Here is a 23,953-nt window from a genome sequence, read left to right as displayed (position 1 = left end):
AAAATGGGAGGGACCTCACAGAAGCAGAAGACATCAAGAAGAGGTGGCAAGAATACACAGAGGAATTATATCAGAAAGAGTTGGATATCCCGGACAACCCAGACAATGTAGTTGCTGACCTTGAGCCAGACATCCTAGAGAGTGAAGTCATGTGGGCCTTAGAAAGCCTGGCTAACAACAAGGCCAGTGGAGGTGATGACATTCCAGTTGAACTATTTAAAATCTTAAAAGATGATGCTGTTAAGGTGCTACATTCAATATGCCAGCAAGTTTGGAAAACTCAACAGTGGCCAGAGGATTGGAAAAGATCAGTCTACATCCCAATCCCAAAGAAAGGCAGTGCCAAAGAATGCTCCAACTTCCGTACAATTGCACTCATTTCACACGCTAGCAAGGTTATGCTCAAAATCCTCCAAGGTAGGCTTGAGCAGTATGTGGACCGAGAACTCCCAGAAGTACAAGCTGGATTCTGAAGGGGCAGATGAACTCGAGACCAAATTGCTAACATGTGCTGGATTATGGAGAAAGCCAGAGAGTTCCAGAAAAATATCTACTTCTGCTTCATTGACTATGCAAAGCCTTTGACTGTGTGGACCACAGCAAACTATGGCAAGTCCTTAAAGAAATGGGAGTGCCTGATCACCTTGTCTATCTCCTGAGAAACCTATATGTGGGACAGGAAGCAACAGTTAGAACTGGATATGGAACAACTGATTGGTTCAAAATTGGGAAAGGAGTACGACAAGGCTGTATATTGTCCCCCGGCTTATTTAACTTATATGCAGAATACATCATGCGGAAGGCTGGATTGGAGGAATCCCAAACCGGAATTAAGATTGCCAGAAGAAATATCAACAATCTCAGATATGCAGATGATACCACTCTGATGGCAGAAAGTGAGGAGGAATTAAAGAACCTTGTAATGGGGGTGAAAGAGGAGAGTGCAAAAAACGGCCTAAAACTCAACATCAAAAAAACTAAGATAATGGCCACTGGTCCCATCACCTCCTGGCAAATAGAAGGGGAAGATATGGAAGCAGTGACAGATTTTACTTTCTTGGGTTCCATGATCACTGCAGATGGAGACAGCAGCCACAAAATTAAAAGACGCCTGCTTCTGGGGAGGAAAGTGATGACAAACCTTGACAGCATCTTAAAAAGCAGAGACATCACCTTGCCAACAAAAGTCTGAATAGTCAAAGCTATGGTTTTTCCTGTTGTGATGTATGGATATGAGAGCTGGACCATAAAGAAAGCAGACCACCGAAGAATTGATGCCTTTGAATTGTGGTGCTGGAGGAGGCTCTTGAGAGTCCCCTGGACTGCAAGAAGAACAAACCTATCAATTCTAAAGGAAATCAACCCTGAGTGCTCACTGGAAGGACAGATCCTGAAGCTGAGGCTCCAGTACTTTGGCCATCTGATGAGATGAGAAGACTCATTGGAAAAGACCTTGATGTTAGGAAAGTGTGACGGCAAGAGGAGAAGGGGTCGACAGAGGATGAGATGGCTGGACAGTGTCTGCGAAGCAACCAAGATGAATTTGACACAACTCCGGGAGGCAGTGGAAGATAGGAGGGCCTGGCGTCCTCTGGTCCATGGGGTCACGAAGAGTCGGACACAACTAAACGACTAGACGACGATGGTAAAGGGACAACATCCAAATTAAGCACAGTGTTCATTTGAAAATTAAACAGCCATTAAGAATGTGTTCAAATCCCCTGCCCTGAAGCCATACATCCAAGCTATACTGTTTGGGCCTCTGGAGAAAGTTGCTGGCTAAAAAGTTATCAGAAGCCAACAGTTGTACGTACATACTTCCTGGGCCCTTCTTACCTTTTGTTCCACAATATGCTACTGATGGTATCAATCTCTGTATTCTCCAAGTAGCTAAAATTCACAATTTCTTGTCTTGTTTGTGTCCACGTCTAGTTCAGATGTAAGAACCCCACTCCCTTAAACTATATTTGTCAAAAAAACAAGCTCCTAGTCCTAACTGAAAAGTGGACAAGGTATAGTCCTCTAAATGTTGTTTGGACTACAACTCTCATCAGCCCTAGTCAGCATAGCCAGTGGTGAGGAATATGGGAAGTTGTAGTGCAACAACTTCTGGAAATACACATTTTGCACACCCCTTCCTAGTCCTTCCTTCCAGTTTTGTTAGAGTCAACAACATCCATTACAGCTAGCTTCAATGGAGGGAAATGAGACAAAAACCAGGGCCATTTTACCAGTCTCAAAAGACTGTTTATTTCCCCCATCTTAGTAAAAATATTACAATCTGTCTAGTTTATCCCTGTGTTTAAGATTTTGGAAAACTGCCCTGCTCCAAAGTATTTGGCCACCACTCTGGATCAAACCCTGATATCCCCCCCCCCAAAAAAAGTCTAAACACCAAACAGGATGTTGCCACCAGAAATAATATACTTAGGAAACTGGCTGGGTCAGACTGGGATGCACACCCAACTAACAATAAGAACAACAGCTTTGTCCTTTTACTATGCCATAGCAGAATATGCTACCACCATATGGTATAAATCATCACATATCAAACAAGTGGATGGCACTCTTAATGAATCATGCAGAACTGGCTGTCTGAAACCTATCCCCATTGAAAAAGTCCATTACTTGACTGGTATTGCCCCGCCAGAAGAACATCAAGAGTGGTCAGCAAATAATGAATGAAATAAGGTAATACAGCACCAAACCCATCCATTCTATGGACACCAACCCCCTAGACTAGTGGTTTCCAACCTTGGGTCCTTAGATGTTCTTGGATTACAATTTCCGGAAATATTGACCACAACAGCTGTGGTGAAGGCTTCTGGGATTTTTGGTCCAAGAACATCAGGGGACCCAAAGTTGAGAACCAATGCCCTAGATGATGGCTAAAATCAAGGAAAAGTTTTCTGCACACATCTCAAGCCCTAAATGTTAAACCAGAGGAGGCTAGGCTAAATCCACAGATAACAAAAACATCACACCTTACTGAATGGATGAATGCGAGTGTCTCCTACCAGGACAAGATTCTAGCTGAGCCATCTGGAAGTCACTTAATAGACTTCAAAGCAAAGATTCTAGCTGAGCCATCTGGAAATAGCTTAATATACTTCAAAGCAAAGGAGAAAGATCAAAGAATAATCAAGAAAAATGGGGTTACTTGGGTACCAGATAAATTTTCTCTAACTGTAGAGAAATTCAATCAATGCAGCACTTATGTGCATGGAATTCATGCCCCACATGTGTGCAGAAGAAGATCTAGCAAAGGACTGAGATAAGGTTATTTTTGACCACTTTAAAAATAGTCGAATCATCTTAAATGTTTTATTTTATTTATATTTCATATAATCCCTAATTTTAAATTGGGTAATGCTCTGATAGGAAGGAAGGAAGGAAGGAAGGAAGGAAGGAAGGAAGGAAGGAAGGAAGGAAGGAAGGAAGGAAGGAAGGAAGGAAGGAAGGAAGGAAGGAAGGAAGGACGGACAGACTTGGATTTCTGCACTGAGCAGGTGGTTGGACTCGATGGCCCCATAGGACCCTTCCAACTCAATTATTCCATATTCTATGATTTTATAAGGAAGGAGGGATCTTTTTTGGCAAAGAAGTGATACAAATGCTTTATTTTATTTATTCATTTATTTTGTTTTTAACCCACTTTTCTCCCAAAAAGGGGCTCAAGGCAGCTAAATAAAATAAATTTCATCAAGTCTCCTTAAATATGTTACATCAAACCATCTGTTTAATCTCATATCTTTGGTTCATGATAAACCCTAATTGGTCTAATCTCACTCCTCATTACTTGTTTGGAGGTAGAGAGGGGAGGGGAAATGGTTCTGAGAACGTCAGCAAGGCAGTTACTGGACTACTGCTCAACCGTTCTCCATTATTTTCTCATGCCTCAATACTATTTTTAGTTATGAAGCATTTTATAGACCCCCTGCTGCTACATTTGTGAAAATGACTGCATCCTCTGGAGACAATGAATCCAAATAATTTATTGCTGTTTGAAAGAAAGCTATAAATACACCCTATGTGCTGTCTCATTAGAATCCCAAGCGGCAGAAATAATTATTTTGCGCTGCAAGGAGCTGTAATTAAGAACAACTCTTTATATAGATATATCAGACTGAGACGGCATCTAGTGGGAGAATAAAGATTTGACAAGGGTCCTTGCATCCTCTCCCTATGAAAAGATTACTGGTCCATTCACTATTAGGGGTCAAGAAAAGAAGGACAACAGCTTTTGCTTTCTCCCCACATTGCTGAGGTCATCAGTTCACATCAGAGTGAACTGATGACCTACACCAGAACCAGCATATGAAACAAAGCAAAGGACAAACCAGCACCTAATTCCACCTCTGGAAACCAACAGGACTGGACTTGACAGTTGAATAATGCAAGGAGACACTACCTATCACTACACTGTTGCCACATTCTGCCTAATGGTAGGATAAGACAGGTCATGTGAACTCCACATTCATCATGTTTCACAACTCTCTGCTAGCTGCCCTAATGCTTTTCTGTTATTGCCAGTGTACTAAAAGATCAAAGGAAAGGCCTAGCAATCTTCTCATCACATGTTCTGATTCCCCTGACAGCCACAGGAAGAGGAATCCCAAGGAGCCATCTCTAGCCCTCCCATCCCATGCTCGTAAATGCTTTAAGATAGCACTCGCTTGGATTTAATTGAACATGAAGCAGCAGATATCTCAGCTCTTTGCAGTACATACAGTATTTTTCTGTTTATAAGGTGACCCAAAATATAAGACGACCCCCCCTTTTCTAACCCCAAATTAGAAAAAGCAGGGATCAAAGGGTTCCATTTTTGCTAAGCCCCGTGCCTTGGCAAAAGGCAAGGAAAGTGGCTGTCAAAGTGAATGCCGCTTTTCCTTGCCTTTTGAGAAGGAACGGAGTTTAGCAAAAAGGAAGGGATCAACGCCTCCCCTTCCTTTTTGCGAAACCCCATGCTTTCACAAAAGGCAGTGGTAAAGAGCTGCCTTCCGTGTATAGAACAACCCTCAATTTTTTCTCAAATTATTTAAGGAAAAAGTGTCATTTTATACATGGAAATATACATTATATCAAGTCTATTTTAAAGAGCTGTAAACCTCCTAAATAGAATCTTATTTCTGAACAGGGCCAGCTGTTACTTCTATAGAAAACTGCTATTCCTATAGAGTTTTCCCAGAACACATGCGGATTGGACCAAAGAATGTTGCCATGACAACATACAACATGATTTTAGGTATTAGGAACTCATGCCAAGATAAACAAGCTACTCAAGAAGCATAAGCTTTAATTTTGCTTTCATAGTGAACACCATATCTCAAAATTCACGTGGAAGTGTATGTGTCACTCTAATTAACATAATATCTTTTACAATCTTAGTCATAAGCTTAAAGCACAAAAAAAACAATCACAACCTTGAGTTACATGTGTCTGCTCCAGCATCTTTATCTTCATTTATTCTTACATGGAACTGCAATATGAGTCTTCGTGGATTTGTAATCTTTTTCACAAAGCCTAGCACAGGAACTCCTTGTGAGTAAAAACACTGGCTATGCCAAATTGCTAAGCTGGCCAAGAGGCTTCCAACCCTAAGTACTACATATCAAGCATAAATTCAATATCGGCAACACAAGGCACAGAACCAACAACTGACCAATAGCTTGGTAATACTGTATTTTGTTTTCCAAATTAAAGAAAGGTCTAAGTTATATTATGATTACCGAAGAATAACCTCACTCCTGCAAGAGTACCTTTTAAATTTATTGTATACTACACTGTGATACACAAGAAGATAATGTGGATAGTTCAGTTTGCTTGGCACTGTGCAAATAAAATTGGTTGGATTTGCTTTGACTAGAAAGCTGTAGTTCACACAGGTTCTATGGATATAACTTTGGCTTATGCTAGGCCTTGGCTAATGAACAGATTCCACTCCGGGCAGCATAAAGATATAAGTATGATCTTTGGAGAAATGAAAGACCTCATAGATGTGCTGAACCTTTTTAACTGATGAAAACTGCCGCTGGAACTGGCCAAGTGGAGAATTCTTCCCTAGATCAAGGCAGGAAAATTTACTACTGTGTAATTATAACTATTTTGGGGGGCATGGAATTAAAACCAAATAATTATGAAAATTAACATTCCAAGTTGTGTTGTAGCATTCGTCAGCATGGAAATACAATGGTGTACATGTAACATTTCCAGGAAATCAGGAGTGTGCTTCATGCTCGCATACCCACAACACACACACACACACACACACACACACACACACACACACACACACACACACACACACACACACACACACACACACACACACACACACGCAAACCTCAACATATTCCTCTGATCCATCTATGCCAGTAGCAACTGATACACGTAGGTAAGGGCATCTGCAGGTATGGGTGGTGGCGAGGAGAGCTGCATAGTAGTTAGCACAATTTGTGGTACACCACTACAGTACAATCCATTTGTCTGGGTGCATTAAAATAACAAACACATTTACGATTCAAAGGGGGCAAGCACCTCGTCTACTATCACAGCCATGATTTCCAGCTATGGATAACTGCCCCCCCCCAATTATAGGATTTGAAATCTAGATATGAGAAAGAAAGTTACACAAACCTGGTTATATAAATATATATGACACAAGACTGGAAATTCTACAGGGCTCTAAGAAAAGTTTTCTAAGAAGCTGCTTGTAATAAATATTTAGATACACTCTTTACTCAAAACTCAGTAGAAAGTGCTCTGTATATTAATTTCTATAGGAAAAGGTCAGAGGATTATTTTTAATCATGGCATATCACTTTCAGTTTCCCTTCAAGAAGAGCAGAGAGGTTTAAAAATGTTTCATGAAATCTGATAACCATGCTGTTAACAAATCTATTTGCATCTCCTAGCTTCCCCTTTTCTCCTGTTCTGTAGTACAATCGTCTTCCTCTTCACAACTTCTTTTTTGGGAGATTGAAACAGGAATGGGTGAGGAAATCAAAATCTTCCTGAATTTGGACAGACACTAACATGATCCTGATCACCTGGACTGCTGTAGGGAGAAAACACCAGTCCCCGCCTCCTTTTTTTACACTTTCTGGATGTTATGTTATGTCCTTCTTTGCCCAAAAGCCATTTGAAAGTATGTTTCGCATATTGCAAGGTGGGAAATTAGGGATTTAAATATGTAGATAAATGTGAATTTTCATGCATATTTAAAATAAAATAGCCGGAAAATGCAGAAACAAATGGATTCGTGAATAAACACAGGCTACACAGTGACAGAGCAGAAATGGCCCGACTTACCCATGCCTTGACTGAGATGGTCAGGGCTTTTTGTTTGCTTCTGATTTCTGTTATATCTAATCACTTACAGGCAGCCCATGTTGCATGGATTTCAGGCTGGCCCACATTTTACCTAAAGAACAACCTTATGAGGTAAGCGAGTCAGTACAGTATTTTACTCAGAGCCTTGTATGGTGCCAGACGGTGAGTTTAGAAGCTGGCTGGGATTCTGAATGCGGGTCTCTCCGCCAAAGATCCAACACTTACCACTGCAACATGCTAGTTGTATACAACAGGATGCAGTAATACAAACACTTACTAACCATTAACTGGAACATACAGTCTGAAGGACCATAATTTCATTATTGCTAAGATTAAGATCACCTACCTTGACACCATTAATGGTCTTGTGATGATAAAAACAGCAGAGGGACGCTATGAGTGTTTGCAGAATATTAGGGTCCTTTGGCATTTTCTGTTCCTTTGTCCTGGGGACCAACAACCTGCCTCAGAACTCAAGTAACAAGTCCCTTCCAGCTTTTAGCAAGAGCTCCCACTGAGATCCTGTGCTCAGCCACTGTCTGCTGGGGCTTCTACGCTCCCTCGCCTCGCATTTTAATCCCAAGCTGTTTCCTCCGTGAAAGCTGATCCTGTCATCTGGACATCTCCTGCTTGCTTCCATCTAGCAAGGGATTTGTATCATCCTGGGACTTCAGTCAGTCTGCCAATGAAATCCTATTCCATTACAAGTGTTATTTTTCTAGTTGGGAATTCCCCCAGATTACAGGCATGAACACACACGCAGAGAAAGAGAGAGAGAGAGAGAGAGAGAGAGAGAGAGAGGGAGGGAGAGAAGATCCTATTCTGGAGATTCCAATCTCCAGAATCCCGAATTGGCCACACTCATAGCTGTTATCCAAAAAAGGTAACTTTGCTGAAGTCTGACACATGCACATCCAAAGGAAGGGGTGGGGGGAGGCACCAACTTTTCCTTAACAGCAGCATGCAGTAGCCGAGTAATTGTTCCCAGAATGAGTTTCTTTATAGCTACAGAAAACAGGCAACATCCAGGCTTACCTCAGTAACACCACAATACTAGACACACAGCTGATAAGGGGGAATGATGGCAATGGGGGTGGGTAAGGTGAGGGAGAAGTACAGTGAATGGTTGCCTACGAGGTTGCATATCTGTGTTACTCCTCAAAATTGAAGTTGACGCTGTCCTTTAACGTACAGGTAACCAAGGAAAAACAACGTCAAAGACTGTTTGCTTTGAATTAGGAACCTCTAGGAACCTGCCACACGACAATGGAGAGAAGCCAGTAACATCGTGACAGCTGCCGTTAGCATCATAGTAGTAAGTTCAGCCTCCTGCTGTCTAATCAGGGCATCAGCCAGTGAATTTCCCACCCCTGTGCTGGTCCCGCACAACTACTGCAGCCTTCCAGGGAAACAACACTTAGTCATGGTTTGCTGGATAAACTCTGGGTGGTAGCCCACTCTATTTAAAATCCCGGGGATTTCTGTCCCATTGGAAGGAAAAATCCAGAGTCTAAAAGGGTGTGATGATTAGTTCTTGCACAGAAAAACTTTGCCCCCCCCCCCAAAAAAAGGACTAGGCAAGTCTATGGCACTTTCAAGGAGCCCGCCTCTCAACTCCTGCCTTGAATTACAAGCTGGGCTGCAGAACCCAGTCCACACTGTACTCAAAGCAGCAGGTAGGAGCCCAAGAGAAATATGCTTGCAGAATAAACAGCTCCTGATGTGTCAAGGCCCATGAAACAAGCCACCTACTTTAAGAAACCATCACTTTCAGACTTATCTAAGCAAGCCAATCTGAAATAAAAATTCACTCTACATACTTCTGCACTATCACATCTGATCTGTTGATCGTAATAAAGTAAATAAAGCTTCTGCACTATCCTGGCTACACTTTAAGTATGAAGAAACCTTATGTATCAGGGCTTTTCTTAGACAATTATCTTGCTTCACACATGGGCCTTACAGGAATCCTGACATGTTCTTCCATTTGTAACCTGCTCATGTTTGCCCTCTGCTTCTTCTGTCTCTTTTCTTATTACAGAAAATTCATCAAGAAGGGTAAAGATGGAATAACTCTACTATGCCTTTTGATAAGGAACACTAAGAGCCACCTATTTGAAAGAGCCTAGAGTTAAGCCACAGGACATTCATACGAGGCAATTCCATGCCACTTGTTCTGTTCCTCTGGTCATGGCAGGTGTCTAGAAGGAGTGGGCAATAAAGTTCCAATGTATCTAGAAAAGATCAGTGATCTACATGGTGCAGAAAAGTATGTGGTGCAACTCTCTGGAGCTGGCAATCTGTCTCTCTGGGGAACTCATGGTGAGAGCATGCGCATAGAGGGGGGAAGGGAGAGAACACAAGGCTTCTAGAGAGAGAACTCCTGGGACTACCAATCAAAATGTCATTGTGAATGTCTTTCCTCCATAACACTTTTTTTCTTTTCATCATAAAAAAGAGCCAAGGTGGTGTAGTGAATAGATGATGTAACCCTACCCAGGTCCAGACCCCTGCCTCAGCCATAGAAACTCACTGAGGGATTGTCAGTGTTTCATCACTCCTTAAATAGCTCAGATGCTAGAGTGATAGATCACAACTCAGAAGACCATGCTGGCCATGGTAACTCGGCTCCATGTTGGCACTGGTAAAACCATTCCTTAAATATCTCACATAGCTTGAAAACCCTACTAGGGTTGCCATAAATCGGATGAAACTTGATGGCACATAACAATAACACACAAAAAAAGGAAAAGATAGGAAAACAAGGTGGAAGGAATGGGATGGTTATCAATGGAAGATGATAATATCTGGACCCCTACCATAAAATTCTGTATTTGAGACAGAGTGATTGCATGGTATAATCCTCACTCTTAGATTACCAAATCTTCAGATTACCAAATGTTTGACTATTCTCTCGGGTTAAAACCCATGCTTGAGGAAAACTAGCTTGCCATGGAGAAAACTTCTAGGATACCCTCCCTGGCCAACTTTCTTTGCTTAGGCACTTGTCTTATGGAGTTGCTGCATTAGAGGGTTACGGCTGGGTGAAAACAGGATGAAAAGGCAGAGGTCATAAAAAGACTGGAGCATGTGGTATTTTTGAAAGTGAAAATTTGAACAACCAAGCAGTATAAAAGAGGGTTTTTTAAATTCACCATTATAAATAGTTACTGGCATTTTCTCCACCACAAGATGCTTATTATGAGACAGCAATTTAAATAGCTTCAAGAATGCAGCCAGCCATTTATAGTTATGGGAACAACATCCAATGTTTAATTTTAGGAATTTAATTTTAGATAGATTCAGAAACCCCTTGTGAGAGAAATGAGTATATCAATCATCCATGAAAGAACTAGGCAGAGGGTGGTTTATACGAGTAGCCCTTATCCTAAGCTCTTTGTCCTACATTATGGCAGTCAATAATTCTGCCAGAATATTCCTGTTGTTCTGGTGGATAACAATACATCTGATGAAGGCTTGAAAGGCGGACCCCGAGTGCAGGGATTTGTCTTGATTATTTTTTGTAATTGCACAGCAATTTGTAACAATCTTATTTCTTTTAGCATTTTAAAGCATGTTTTAGAGAAAGATGGTGGAATAATCACCCTCCCACTGCATTAGCAAACATGCATAGCAATCAGTTATCATTTACGATGTTACAAGGAAAGATGTGTACTCTAGCTTCATTGATCATATCATAAACATTCCACTGATGCACGCATGAATGCTACTTTGCACATCTGTCTAGTATTATTTATTCATTCCTCTATTTTTCATTTTTCATTATTCTGTTTCTACCGCATTCTTGTAGAGATCAAAGCGATCCTACAATAGCTTGCCAAATAAAGGAGAAATTACATAATGTAAAACAATTTAGTACAAAGTTTTTAAAGAACTGAGCAGCAATCAGCAGGAATCACTTTTCAACATCACTGTTCCGCATCAGGCCTCTGAGTGTATGAAGGGACCATATTTCATCTGCTGCTGAGCACCCATGATCCTATACAATGGGCTGGACACCACTGAGAGCACTTCTATTAAGCACATTTTGTTGTTATTGCATTCCCTGTATCTTCAAAGTCAAACTGTGTAGAAATAAGCCAAAACAAATAATTCCTACTACATTTGGACATAAGCCTTAGCTAAAAGTAGTGCGGAAGAGCATAAAATGCACGTATGATAAAAACATTACACCAAGACATCACATCCACAGTTGGAATCACTTCCCCAAGTGTAAAAACTGACACTGGCCAGAATCCTGTTGGTTCATTCTACTGGCACAACATTACAGTATATGTAGAAGCAGATCCACATCTACAGAGCTTGTGTTAGGATGTAAGTAGTACCTTCTCATGCAAGCTGAAGCCCTGTTCTTGTCAATGTGTGTATTCCATGATCTCTGCCACCTCCACAGAGGTCACAAAGAGCTATGGAAGCAGATACAACAAGATTCTGGCCACAGGCTGCAGTATAAGCTTGATCTGAAAACTGGCCTGTTCTCCTTTCCAGAGCTGATTAATACAATTGACACATGCAAACAGGCAGAAAGACTGAAAAAAAAAGACACTTTAAGTATTTTAAATAAAAACATTCTGTAATTCTTAGATTCTAATAGTGGGTAACCTGAAATCCTCAGCATCGTTTCAAGAGCCCTGTATTAGTGATCAGTTTAGACCTGAGCTTTAAAAATTACTTTCCAAAAATCATCATCATCATCTTAGAACAAGGGACCCTACAGATCATTAAGTTCAGCTTCCTGTCAAGGAAGGCACAGTGGGGAATTGAACTTCCAACCTCTTGAGTCTGCAGCCAGAGACCTAAACCACTATGCTATTTAGCAGCTGTACTTCTGAGGGCCAGAACACCATTGTCATTCCTTTTTAAAAAAAATAAAAGGTAGCTCCATACCTTCCCATCTCTCAGACAGAAACCAGAATAATTTCTTTAAGTTACAGTACTTTAAAAATGTGTCTATATACTACAAGCTGCTGGGCTGTGGTGTAAAGCCCATCCTGCTCAAACCTCCTTTCTCACCACTTTGCTATTCCCAACAGGCAGCAACATGACCCAACACTTGGACCATATACTATTCTTCCTCTATCATTTAGTGAGGCCGTCACAGTAAATACAAAAGTAAGTATTAGAGTTACATCATCAAAGAAGTGATAGGTAATGTCCTTTAAGACAGTTACACTCTTAATATGATGTAGTTAGATCTTCATTACTGGGGAAGTAAATTAGTAATAAATGACCTAGAGGAAGGCAACTTGGATACTGAGATCTGACTGGCAAGGAGTTGTTTTAAAAATGGTGTATTTTTAATTAGCTGCTTCCAAGTTTTATTTCAGACCTCTGGCTTACGCAATCTATCCCTCTTTGACTGTTGAATGGCATCTCTTCTCCCAGGTGGGAAGAAAAAATGAACGAGGGAGGGGGAGAGAGAGAGACAGAAAAAAGAGAGGTAGCAGAAGGACAACCATATCCCCTTTGAGGTCTGTTTCCACCCACTCGCAAGTTCTCTGGCGAAGAGTTCTGAGTGTAGACCGCTCTCTTCTAAGCAAAAGCAAAAATTTTCCAGTGCTAATTGTAAGGACATAATTGAATACAGAGATTCCTTTGGCAAATGACTGGTGTAGGTGGACTGTTGTCTTTTCGCAGTAAATAAATAAAAATAATAAGTGTATTGCCTGAAAACACAATATTGAATATGTTCAACAGAATAGCTCAAGTCAACACTCAATATTCTTTGCCAGCAAACTGACGTAATATCAAAGAAAAGGATCTGTTCATAGAATCTAGCTCACAGTGGGTGAATACCAGAAACGATTTTAGCCTTCATGAAAAAACGCAATCCAGTTTAACATGACTATTCACAATGAAAGCAGAGTTTGTGGCTGCAGAAATTAAAGCACTTTTATTTTGAACTCAGCCCGTTTCTGTGACTTGCATGTCAAGAAGACTGCACATGAGCTAAATTCCATCAGAGTGAAACACATCTAAAGCCCATTGATTTCAAATCAGGATATATGCCTAATTCTCCCCCTGAAATAAGACCGGAAATAACTGAACTTTGGCTGAATCTAATTTTCATCCTGAAGGGTTGAATACAAGGAACGTACAGCTCTGTGCATGCATGCATATACAAAAGAGATTCTGCACACACTCTGCTTTGGTAGCATTCACCTAAAATAACATACTATATTAATGGTAAGCCACCTAAGTCCTTTGTCAAAGTATTCCTCCAACAGAGAGACCAGCCATACCATTATGGGAAGTAAGGCCTAAAGAAGCAAATTCTGGGGCAATTGTTAACTGAGTTCACTTGCATACATGGATAGGAAGAGGAGGTGCCATATTTGCCCCAGGTGCTTATCTTACAAAGTGGTAATAGGACATCAATATCCTTTCAACAGAAGTAGAAAAAGCAAGTACTACTGTACTGTATATATCAAATGAATAATCTGATCTAGCACAATAAAGCTCACTCCTACCAGAAATAGCAGCTCCCACTTTTGATCCGCAACAACCTCTTCAGTTGCCATGGGTTGAACCTGGGATTTTAGACAGGCAAAGGACCAGAGACTTTGGAGAGAGAAAGCTTATTGACTACACATGTGGAACACTCCTGCCCTTCGCAAATTAAAACAGCAAGCAGCAGGAGAGCTTGGAAGTAATGCACTGAAAAAAAATGGCTAAAATCTTGTTGCGCAGTTACACAAAAGAAGTATCTTTAGCAGCAAATTGCCATAAATTAAGAAATCTTTATAGCCATTGTTCTGTTGCATGCTAAGTCGCATGACTCACCGTGAAACAGACAACGGATTCGGAGATTTCTTAACAGTAATTCATAGCTACTTCTTTTAGGTAACTGCACAACAGGATTTCAGCCCATGATACTTGCAGTATGTTACTTTTTAGAATTATGAGACAGTATTTCATCACAGTGTTACTGTGGCAGAATAACATTGTCTGCTCTTGGGAGTAATCAGTAACAGTTGCTGTGGGTTGCCATCCTGAGAGAAGTCTGGAAATGTATGACTAGGAACCGGGCCTTCTCAGTGGTGGCTACCACATTATGAAACGCCCTGCCATGGCTGTGTGCCGGGCCCCTTCCCTCGTAGCATTTAGAAAATCAATTAAACACATATTTTCAGAGAAGCTTTCCAAGATATCCTCCCCACGATAGGCTACTACTTTATGTTTTATTTTGCTTCTGATTGCTGTTGCCACTAGGGAATCTTTGGGGTTATTTTCATTTTCAATGAGATGTCTATCAGGTGGGTAGCTGGGTGTTTTTAAGTTTATGGTTTCTTAATGTGTGCAAGCCTCTCAGGGTAGTGGCATGCCATTAGATGGCCAGGATAAACATCTAACAATTAATTAAAATAACTAAACATTTATTCATTACTTTCCAAATTAGTGAAATGGATTTTTGAGAAATTTCATTTTTGGCTATTTTCCCCCTCTTCCTTTAATTAATAAATTGGTAACACATTTGCAACACAACAACACTGGACACATTCCTTTTTAAAAACAAATTCTAGGTAACAACAGAGGTAAATCTCAACTGCCTGAGACCCCAGAAACATATTGTTACTCAGAGTAGACAATATTAGGCTAGATGGGTGTTTAAGGCAGCTTCCCATATTTCAAGCTGCACACATTTATGCCATAACATTAGCCAGGGATCTTGATCCCCAGGAAAGAACACTCATCATTCCACACACCATCAGAGACAACTATTGCTGGCAGTACAGTGGTGCCTCGCTTAACGAGTGCCCCGTTTAACAAAGAATCTGCATAGCGATTTGTTTTTTGCGATCGCAAAAGCGATCGCATTGCGATCTTTTTAATGGCAAAAATTGCTTTGCAATGATCAGTAAGCGTTTCGCTTACCGATTTTTGCATAGCGATGTTTTAAAAAACAGCTGATTGGTGGTTTCAAAATGGCCGCCACAAAAGATGGCTGCCTGCAGTGTTTTCACACCCTTTTCTCGCATACCGGGCAGCAAAAATGGAGGATTTCTGCATAACTGTGAGTTTGTTGCCCATAGGAACGCATTAAACGTATTTTAATGCGTTCCTTTGGGCTTTTTTGCCCCGCATAGCGACGAATCCACATAGCAACAATTTTTTCGGAATGGATCATCGTCGCTATGCGGGGCACCACTGTATTTTCTTTCAGAGTGAATGGAGCATATAGACACTATGTGTGTAGGAAGCTTTTTTTCAGATTAAATTATCAATTTATAATCTGGGTGATAGGTATCAAAATATTTTAGCAAAAGCTCCCCTATTTTATTTTATTTTATTTGGTTAATTAAGGAATCTGATTCTATAAACTGCAAGATGGAGGCATAGATTATATTTTCTTTGTGATACTCTGAGACAATGTCTAGGAGTTGCGCAGCATGAAATTACCCTCTGGCTCCCTCATGTGGACAATACCTATGCATTGGAAAACGATTTAAACAGAGCAAGAGCAAGAGGAAGCTTAATTTTGCTCCTTTTGTATAGGAAAAATGCAATTTGTTGAGGCAGACTCCTGAATGCAAAGAGCTGTTTGTAATACCTGGCCTCAAAGAAATTATACGTCATAGACACACAAACATCAATGCAATTTGTATTTTACAAGTGTGGAGCAAACACCAATGAAGAAACATTCCCCACTCTGAAAATGAAGCCTGAAGAGGCAACCTGTTTCAAACAGCTCATTCACCAAGCCACTCCACGTATGCCTTGATCTGCCTCTCCTGAGATGATGGCTTCTGTTTTGAGGTAAGCTTCAAGTCTCAGATTTTTGAATTAGATCCCAAAAATGTCCCATTCCCAGAACTTTTTCTTACCAATATCAATTGGGCTGAAAGTCTGCTAAACATAAGCTTTTCTGACTGCCTAGTAATACCTTACCCATTCAAAAGTATACTTCTTTCCCTTTTTTCTTCCTTAGACACATAGGGGGATTTATTTACTATTTTTAGGACACCTGGGTATCCAGATAGTGTATGGACTGAGACTCAGGAGACCTGGGTTCAGTTCCCTAGCTCTGCCACAGAAACTCACTAGGTGCGTGTGTGTAACTGGGAAAACCACTCCTTAAATACCTCACTTACTTTGAAAGCCGTATTAGGGTCGCTATAATTCAGTTCTGACTTGAGAACACCTGCTCAAACTCACAACAGGAATTTCACCCAATTGTTTTTCAAACTCTTTTGGTCCAGGAGAGAAAAGTTATGAGTTTATTCTAAATAATGCCTTTATCAAGCTCTGCCCCAGATGTTTCTGGGTTGTTGCTCCTACCAGCCATAGCCAGCATAGCCAAGGATATGAAATAGAGTTGCATTCTTCCATATGACTGGCTGAGGGTCCCACACGCTTCTCACCTGCTAAGAAACTAAAGCTGATAAATTGGTTGGCTAGGATCAACCAGTCTGTGAAATTCAGCTCCCTTTTCCAGCTGTTTCTCTGCCCTCATTGTCCCATTAGTGTTAGATAAAAACTATTGACTAGAAGGTATGGTAACAGTTAATAGTTTTGCTAAAACTCATTCTTTTCAGAATCTTTCCAAGACTGAGGAAAAATACAAATACAAATGAACAGCCAACTTTACAATCTTTTCATAGTATGAAAAAATGTGGTTAGCCCACTGAAGTAACAATGAGATTTCCTGCTGCATGCTAAAGAGAAAATGACTTCTTATTTATCACACTAGAGGGCAGTGCATTACCACAAGGCGTGTGCTTTCAAATGAAATTTTCCTAATTAAACCTAAACTAAGGAATGGATTCTAGAAATTATAAGACTGGATTAAATAATAGTTACACACAGAAAAAAAGAGTCTTACATTAGCCCCCAACAGTATAGTCACAGTGGTGCCTCAACTTACAACCATAATCTGTTCCAGAAGATGGACATAACTCAAAATGGTCATAAGTCGAAGCACCATTTCCCATAGGAATGCGATTAATCAGTTCCAGCCACACACAAAAAATACCCCCCCCCCAATAAAATAAAAATAAAACACTGACTTTAAAACTTCCCCATAGTAACGCACTGGGGCTGCAAAAACAAAAACAAAAACAAAAAACCACACACACACACACACAACTCCAAAACTAAACAGAGCAAACACCAAAGGCCCCAGGGCCTTAAAAACAAACCAACCAACCCAAAAATAAACATTGGAGAAAGTCCCGCACTGGGATTGAAAAAAAAATCACCAAAAAACAAAACAACACAGCACAAAAACAAACAAACCCCAGCCCAAACCCACCCTCCAAACCCCACCCAGAACAGTTTTTAAAAAGCAAAAAGCAGCACCTTACCTTACCAGGCAGTCCGAAGCCTCCTTCCATCACACTCACTCCCCGGCTGCAGCCGAGGCGGTGGTGGCGGGGCTGGCCATGGTGGAGGGTGAGGCCGGGGCAAGTGGCCAGAGTGCCCTGGCCAGGCTCAGCCCCCCGGTGTGCTGCCGCACACTCAGTCCCCACCCCCAGAGGAGTCTGTTGGGCAGTGGAAGCCGTGCTGCCCGGCCGCACAGCTTCCTTCCGCACCGGCTGGCCGGGCCTGGTAGAGCCTCTCATTGCCAGAGCTGGTGCCGGAACAGGAGGCGGTGCCGAAGGAAGCCGCATGGCCAGGCGTTCACTTCCTGCTACCTGCAGCTCTTCTGCAAGAACTCCAGCACGCCCTTCGCTCTGTGACCGGTCCTAGTCCCCTCACACATGCCTGCTGCACACTCGGCCGGTCTGAAAGCCTCTCTGGAGTAGCTGAGGCTTGATGGGTGGCGGTGTGCCACTAAAGTGGTGGCTGCTCCAGAAGTTGCCCCTTGCCTGGCACCCGAGTCAGCTGCTGCGCATTCACTTTCAGCGGCCTCTTTTTCGCCCAGCCGGTCAGCCCGTCCCTCAGTCCCTCACTTGCCACCTCAAAGGAGCAGGTTCACTCTCACCCTCCCGCCTGCCTGCCCTCGGCGTCTTTACTTGCTGTTTGTCTCTAGCCTACGAACAGGACAGAGCGAGAGCAGGTGGGCAAGCAGGGGAGAGAAAGTTTCTTTTCCCCGCCTCACCTTTCCAACAAAGTGAAGGGCACACTGACAAGAGCGAGGCGCCCAGCCCAGCACTCTTCGCTGATGCTGCTGAGGACCGGGGGGGGGGGAGATGGTGGCACTGATGTTTGCAGCTGGCCCGGCTTGCCCTCCAGGGACGGGGAATGGGGCAGTGGCGGTGTCACGGTGCTGAGAGGCTGAGCCTAGCCCAGGGCTGCGGCGGCTGCTCCCTTCCTTTCAAATTTGAATTTCCTACCTTTCCCCCCTGCCTTCTGGATTCGTAAGTGGAAGTTCTGGTCGCAAGTCGAAGCAAAATTTTGCGGCCGGAGCTGGTCGTAAGTCAAAATGGTCAAAAGTAGGGGCGTACGTAAGTCAAGGCACCACTGTAATTGAATTACTGCCATGACAGGATAACTTATTGAGTTATTGCCTTGGTCTTTTCCTCCCATATGTTTTTAATTTAATTGAAAAAAATCAGATACACTAAAAAGTTTCTATAGAGTTTATATAGACACACCCATCCTTCTTATCTCACAGTAATTAAAAAACTGAAAATGGAACACATGTGTTAATTTGAAACAAATTTCTTTGTTTCACCTTTATCCAATATTGCTACATTGAATGCCTCAAATGAAGGCAATTGACTTGACTTCTGGGTCTGTTCTTGCTTGTGTAACAATGTCAAATACTCTATTAGTTGCGGCTATTGAGAAAACACAATCTGGCAAAAAGTATTGTAACTCCAAGCAGACTCGCCAGGCAAGTTACAACACACACCTTACTGTACCAGACCGCATTCACTAGCAGTTCCTGTCATCAGGATGCCTGAGTCTGAATCGTACAGTTAGGTATTCTATAACAGCTAATCAGAGGACAAATTCAAGTCCATGTGCTGTCAGAAAGAGGAATGTTCACAACAAAATAAGATTTGCAAAACATTTTTAAAAAGTAAACTATGTTAAACAAACATAGGTCAAAATCCTGTTGAGTAACTCACACGTGAGCAGGGGTCATGATGTGACCAGTAGGGCAAGATTGTCAGCAATTACATACGTCCTTCTTTAATTGAGGCTCCATCTCAAAATGGAAGGATTGGGTATCACAAGGGCTCAGGCCTGGGCCTGGTGCTCTTCAAAATTTTTATTAATGACTTCAGTGAAGGGGTTGGGAGAATTTTTATCAAATTTATAAATGACAAAAAAAAATTGGATAGAATAGCTAATGTGTTGGATGACAGAAAAAAAGATCAAAAAGATCTTGATAGGCCCAAGCATTGGGCCGAAAACAACAGAATGAAATTTAACAGGAACACCTTGTACACCTAGGGGGGGAAACCAAATGCACAGTTACAAGATGGGGAATACTTGGCTCAGTAATACTATGAGTGGGAATGTTTTTCGAATTGTTGTAGATCACAAGCTGAATATGAGCCAAAAATGCAAAGTAGCTGCAAAAAAACCCCCAATGCTATTTTACACCGCATTAACAGAAGTATAGATTCCAAATTCTGTGAAGTACAGTGGGGTCTCGACTTACGAACTTAATCCGTATTGGAAGGCAGTTCTCAGGTCGAAAAGTTCTTAAGTCGAATCTGCATTTCCCATAGGAATGCACTGAAAACCATTTACAGTGGTGCCTCGCATAACGATGTTAATTGGTTCCAGAAAAAAAACGTTATGTGAAAACATCGTTATGTGAAGCACCATTTCCCATAGGAATGCATTGAAAACCGGTTAATCCGTTCCAATTGGAACGGATTATCCGGTTTTCTCTCTCCCCCCGCGGCTTGGATCTGACCCACGGCGGCTACCTCAGCCATGGCTGGACTCCCTAGAGTCCGGCCATGGCTGGGGTAGCCGCCGCGGCTCGGATCCAAGCCCCGCTGCTCAGCTGGGGGAAAATGTCGGCAGTGGGCTGCAGCCTCGGAAGGACCCCGAAGCCACCGTCCCCTGCCGACAATTCCCTTCCGAGCTCCGGGGACAGGCTGGGGGGTGAATCAGGAAGCTTGAAGCCTCTCCGCGCTGCTTACCCAGGCCGTTCCCGGACTTCCAGAAGTCTGGGAACGGCCTGGGTAAGCAGCGCGGAGAGGCTTCAAGCTCCCCGATTCACCCCCCAGCCTGTCCCCGATGCTTGAAGCCTCCCCGCGCCGCCTACCCAGCCCGTTCTCGGACACCTAGGTGTCCGAGAACAGCCTGGGTAGGGGCGCGGGGAGGCTACCGGCATCGGGGACAGGCTGGGGGGTGGACCGGGGAGCTTGAAGCCTCTCCGCGCCGCCTACCCCGGCCATTCCCGGACTTCTGGAAATCCGAGAACAGCCCGGGTAAGCAGCGCAGAGAGGCTTCAAGCTCCCCGGTCCACCCCCCAGCCTGTCCCCGCCGCTTAAAGCCTCTCCGCGCCACCTACCCTGGCCGTTCCCGGACTTCTGGAAGTCGAAACGTTCATATGTCGAGCCGAACTGTACTAGGACTGGTTAGGCCTCAGTTCTGGACATCATACTTTAAGATTCAGGCAAACTGGAACAAGTTCAGAGGAGGGCAAGGACAATTGGGGGGCTAGAAACCAAGCCCTGTGAGGAAAGACTGAAAGAACTGGGCGTGTTTAGCCTTGAGGGGGAAAAATACTGAGGGAAGATAGGACAGCACTTAAATGACTGTCGGAGGAGATACAGGATCTGTTATCAATCATCTTATTGTGCAGGACATGCAATAATGGGCTCAAGTTACACAAAGCCAGAATTCAACTGAATACAGTATCAGGAAAACCTGTTAGAGCAGTAAGACAATGGAACCAGCTACCTTAGTAGGTGGTGAGCACTCCAGTGCTGGAAACATTCAAGAGAAAATTAGACAACCATCTATCAGACATACTTTGATTTGGGTTCCTGCACTGAGCAGGGGGTTGGACTCTATGGTCAACTTACCTATCCATTCATCTACCCATGGCAACTTTAACAATGCATATACAGTACATACAGTATATTGAAATTTTAGCAGAGATGTCTGGTGACAACAGTAGGGTTGATGGCACTGCCAGCAGAAGATAAGATCAGGCATGGAAACCCCTATGTAAACCATAACAACGCTGGAGCTATTTTGGGATTTTCAGGCACAGAAATGACTTGCAAGTTCCAATAATCAGTTGATTACTTACTTCCGCATGGCTTGTTTTAAAAATATTGCCTGGTAGTGTCCATCACTTACCTTCAATTTCTTTGTAATTGTACGAAATGCTAAACAAATACTCTTTATTCAGCTTTCAAAGTAATTCATGATTGACACAAAACTCTTATATTACTTCCTTTCCAATTTAGTCATGACATGTAGAAGGGATTAAGAAGAAATCAAACTTCCATATCTCACATAGAAACTGTTTCACTTCATTATTAATTTTTCAGAACAAGTATGGAAATCCAACATGAATAAGTCATCCAGAAGGACAAGAAGGTTAGAGCCAAAGAAAACCAGTCACCAAAGAAGCTATGAGTAACAAAAATATGCTTTGTTCTAATTTGGCAAATGTAATAAAAATGACCATTCTCAGTCCTCTCTTCACTTATCACTCTATAAATGTCACTAGAAGAGGAAGAGTAGTAATGCTTCCTACAAGGGAGTAATATAAAATGCTGGGCTGGACTGCACAGCCATGTGGATCAATATTTTCCTAAGCAGATATCTGAATGGATCCACCACTGACATGCAGGAACTGGCAGAGAATGGGCTGTCAAAAGTTGTTAATACAACCTGAATGAAAGGTTCCTGGTAGAAAAGAAGGCAAGTGGGTGTTGGACAAATTTTGAATTGCACAAGTGGACTTTTGGGGGTCATTCTGTACTACCAACTGGATTCACTGGTATACAACTAAAAATAAGTAACAATTTCCAAAAACTATCATACAGGGTGGCAAGGATGGATAATCTGTAGGCTTTGAGGTGTTCTTGGACTACAAATCTAAGAGGTCATAGGTTGCCCAACCCTGCAGTTTAGCTACCCTGTTTCTCCAAAAATGTCCTAACCTGAAAATAAGCCCTAGTATGATTTTTCAGGATGCCAATAACGCCCAAAATAAGCCCCAGTTAAGTGAAACTCCACCCTCCACCATTGTGCAGCAACCAGAAGATGACATGACTGTATTTGAATATATGTAGGTTGTTGTACATGAAAAAAATAAAACATTCCCTGAAAATAAGCCCTAATGTGTTTTTTGGAGCAAAAATTAATATAAAACCCTATCTTATTTTCAGGCAAACACGGTATTACATATTCTTTCAAGATTTACATATCTTTGGCAAACCATAATCTTTAGCTGTATGTATTTACCTGGAATACCCACTCCTTGATAAAATCCCTTTCTAAGATTCCTCTGCCTTTGGGATTTCTTTTTTAAATCTTGTTTGCATATATGTACTAGAAATGTTTAGTTTACATTTTACACTAGAAATTAAACTTCTAAAAAAGTGGAGATGAGCCTTTTGTCTTGACTCAAGTGTATATGTTCTGCTTTACACTAATGTGCATCCACAAAGCTCACTCTTAGGGGGGAAAACAGCTTTGTGCACCTACACTTCTACACCCACAACTGCCTAAACAGCAAGTAAATTATTCACAATAAGTACAGGAAGGTATGTTGGAGGATTAGACAACTTGTTCTTCCCAACTCATTGCTGGGAAAACAGAGCAGTTAAAATTTTGCAGGGGGTTGGGGTGGGAAACGAGGCTAACACAAGTGAAAAATGCTGCAGCCATTTGTAATCAAGAGGAAATGTACATAAATTAACACACAACTCACTTCATACAGCTGCACTCTGGAGTTGTAAAATCCCATCATTTCTGTTTAAACCAGATAACAAACCAAGAATAAAAATTGCCAGGAAGAAGCACAGAAGGGATATAAAACACAGGTTGACTTTATAGTTGCTGTAATATAGTAGGGGCTCTATCTGCTTGTTCAGCTTTCTGGAAAGCTGCCACAACTGCCCTTGAAAAACAAAAAAATGTGCTTTTTGTCCATAATGATCCCGTAAAAGTGTCATAATTGCTACAATCCTTCCCATCAAGTACTCCTCTCCTAACCCTTCTGGGAAATACCGCTCTCAAAGCTGCCTGAGGCCATGTTCACACCAGCGAAATGCATCCCTGGTTTCTTGCACCTTTTACTCACTCAGCAGTAGCATGTTGCAGTCACATGACATATATCCTGCAATGTGTATTCTCATATTTTTTTTAAGTGCTGCAACTTCTTTAAAAAGAGATGTGGTATATGTAGCTACAGCTCTATAGCAGAACATATCCCTTCCTGTTTTTTTTTTTTTTACAGTTCTCCCCTTTAAAAAAAAAATCCTGCTACATGGATGTGTTGAAGTGCGGTGGACAATGACAGCAGTTTTCCAATGCATTGACAAAAGAATCAGTAATGGCTGCGCATTGTCTAAACACAAAAAAAATAAACCCGAAACCCATGAACAATAACATTTCGCAAGCATGACTGAGACAGAACAACTACCACTTCCAAGCTGAGGTGAATGGTACTTTACATCTGAGGCAGAACATTCCAGAAGCATTCTTCCCTAGGAATTAAACCACA

The 23,953-nt window shown here is 42.0% G+C and overlaps 1 protein-coding gene and 1 long non-coding RNA gene across 10 annotated transcripts in view; one reads left to right on the top strand and one right to left on the bottom strand.

Annotated features, from left to right (window-relative positions):
• Positions 1-23,953, bottom strand: part of BCAR3 (BCAR3 adaptor protein, NSP family member) — a 193,659-nt gene that overhangs the window by 34,047 nt on the left and 135,659 nt on the right. The window contains exon 1 of one of the 9 annotated variants that reach the window (XM_072997981.2): positions 16,052-18,357. The exons of 7 other annotated variants lie outside the window; for them this stretch is intronic. Coding sequence is in view for 1 of the 2 variants with exons in the window: in XM_020788654.3 (XP_020644313.3) it covers positions 7,679-7,762 (84 nt within the window). In the remaining variant the exon portion in view is untranslated. Of the gene's footprint in view, positions 1-7,678; positions 16,002-16,051; positions 18,358-23,953 lie in introns of those variants that run through there. One more of the 9 variants, XM_020788654.3, reaches the window with a different exon arrangement.
• On the top strand, positions 16,000-23,817 carry LOC144588649 (uncharacterized). Its single transcript, XR_013544297.1, has 2 exons — positions 16,000-16,110; positions 21,768-23,817. It is a non-coding gene; the product is annotated as an uncharacterized LOC144588649 (long non-coding RNA).

This window comes from Pogona vitticeps, chromosome 4 (genome assembly GCF_051106095.1).
Source record: "Pogona vitticeps strain Pit_001003342236 chromosome 4, PviZW2.1, whole genome shotgun sequence".
Classification (NCBI taxonomy): Eukaryota; Metazoa; Chordata; class Lepidosauria; order Squamata; family Agamidae; genus Pogona; species Pogona vitticeps.
This window is presented reverse-complemented; position numbering and strand designations above follow the sequence as displayed.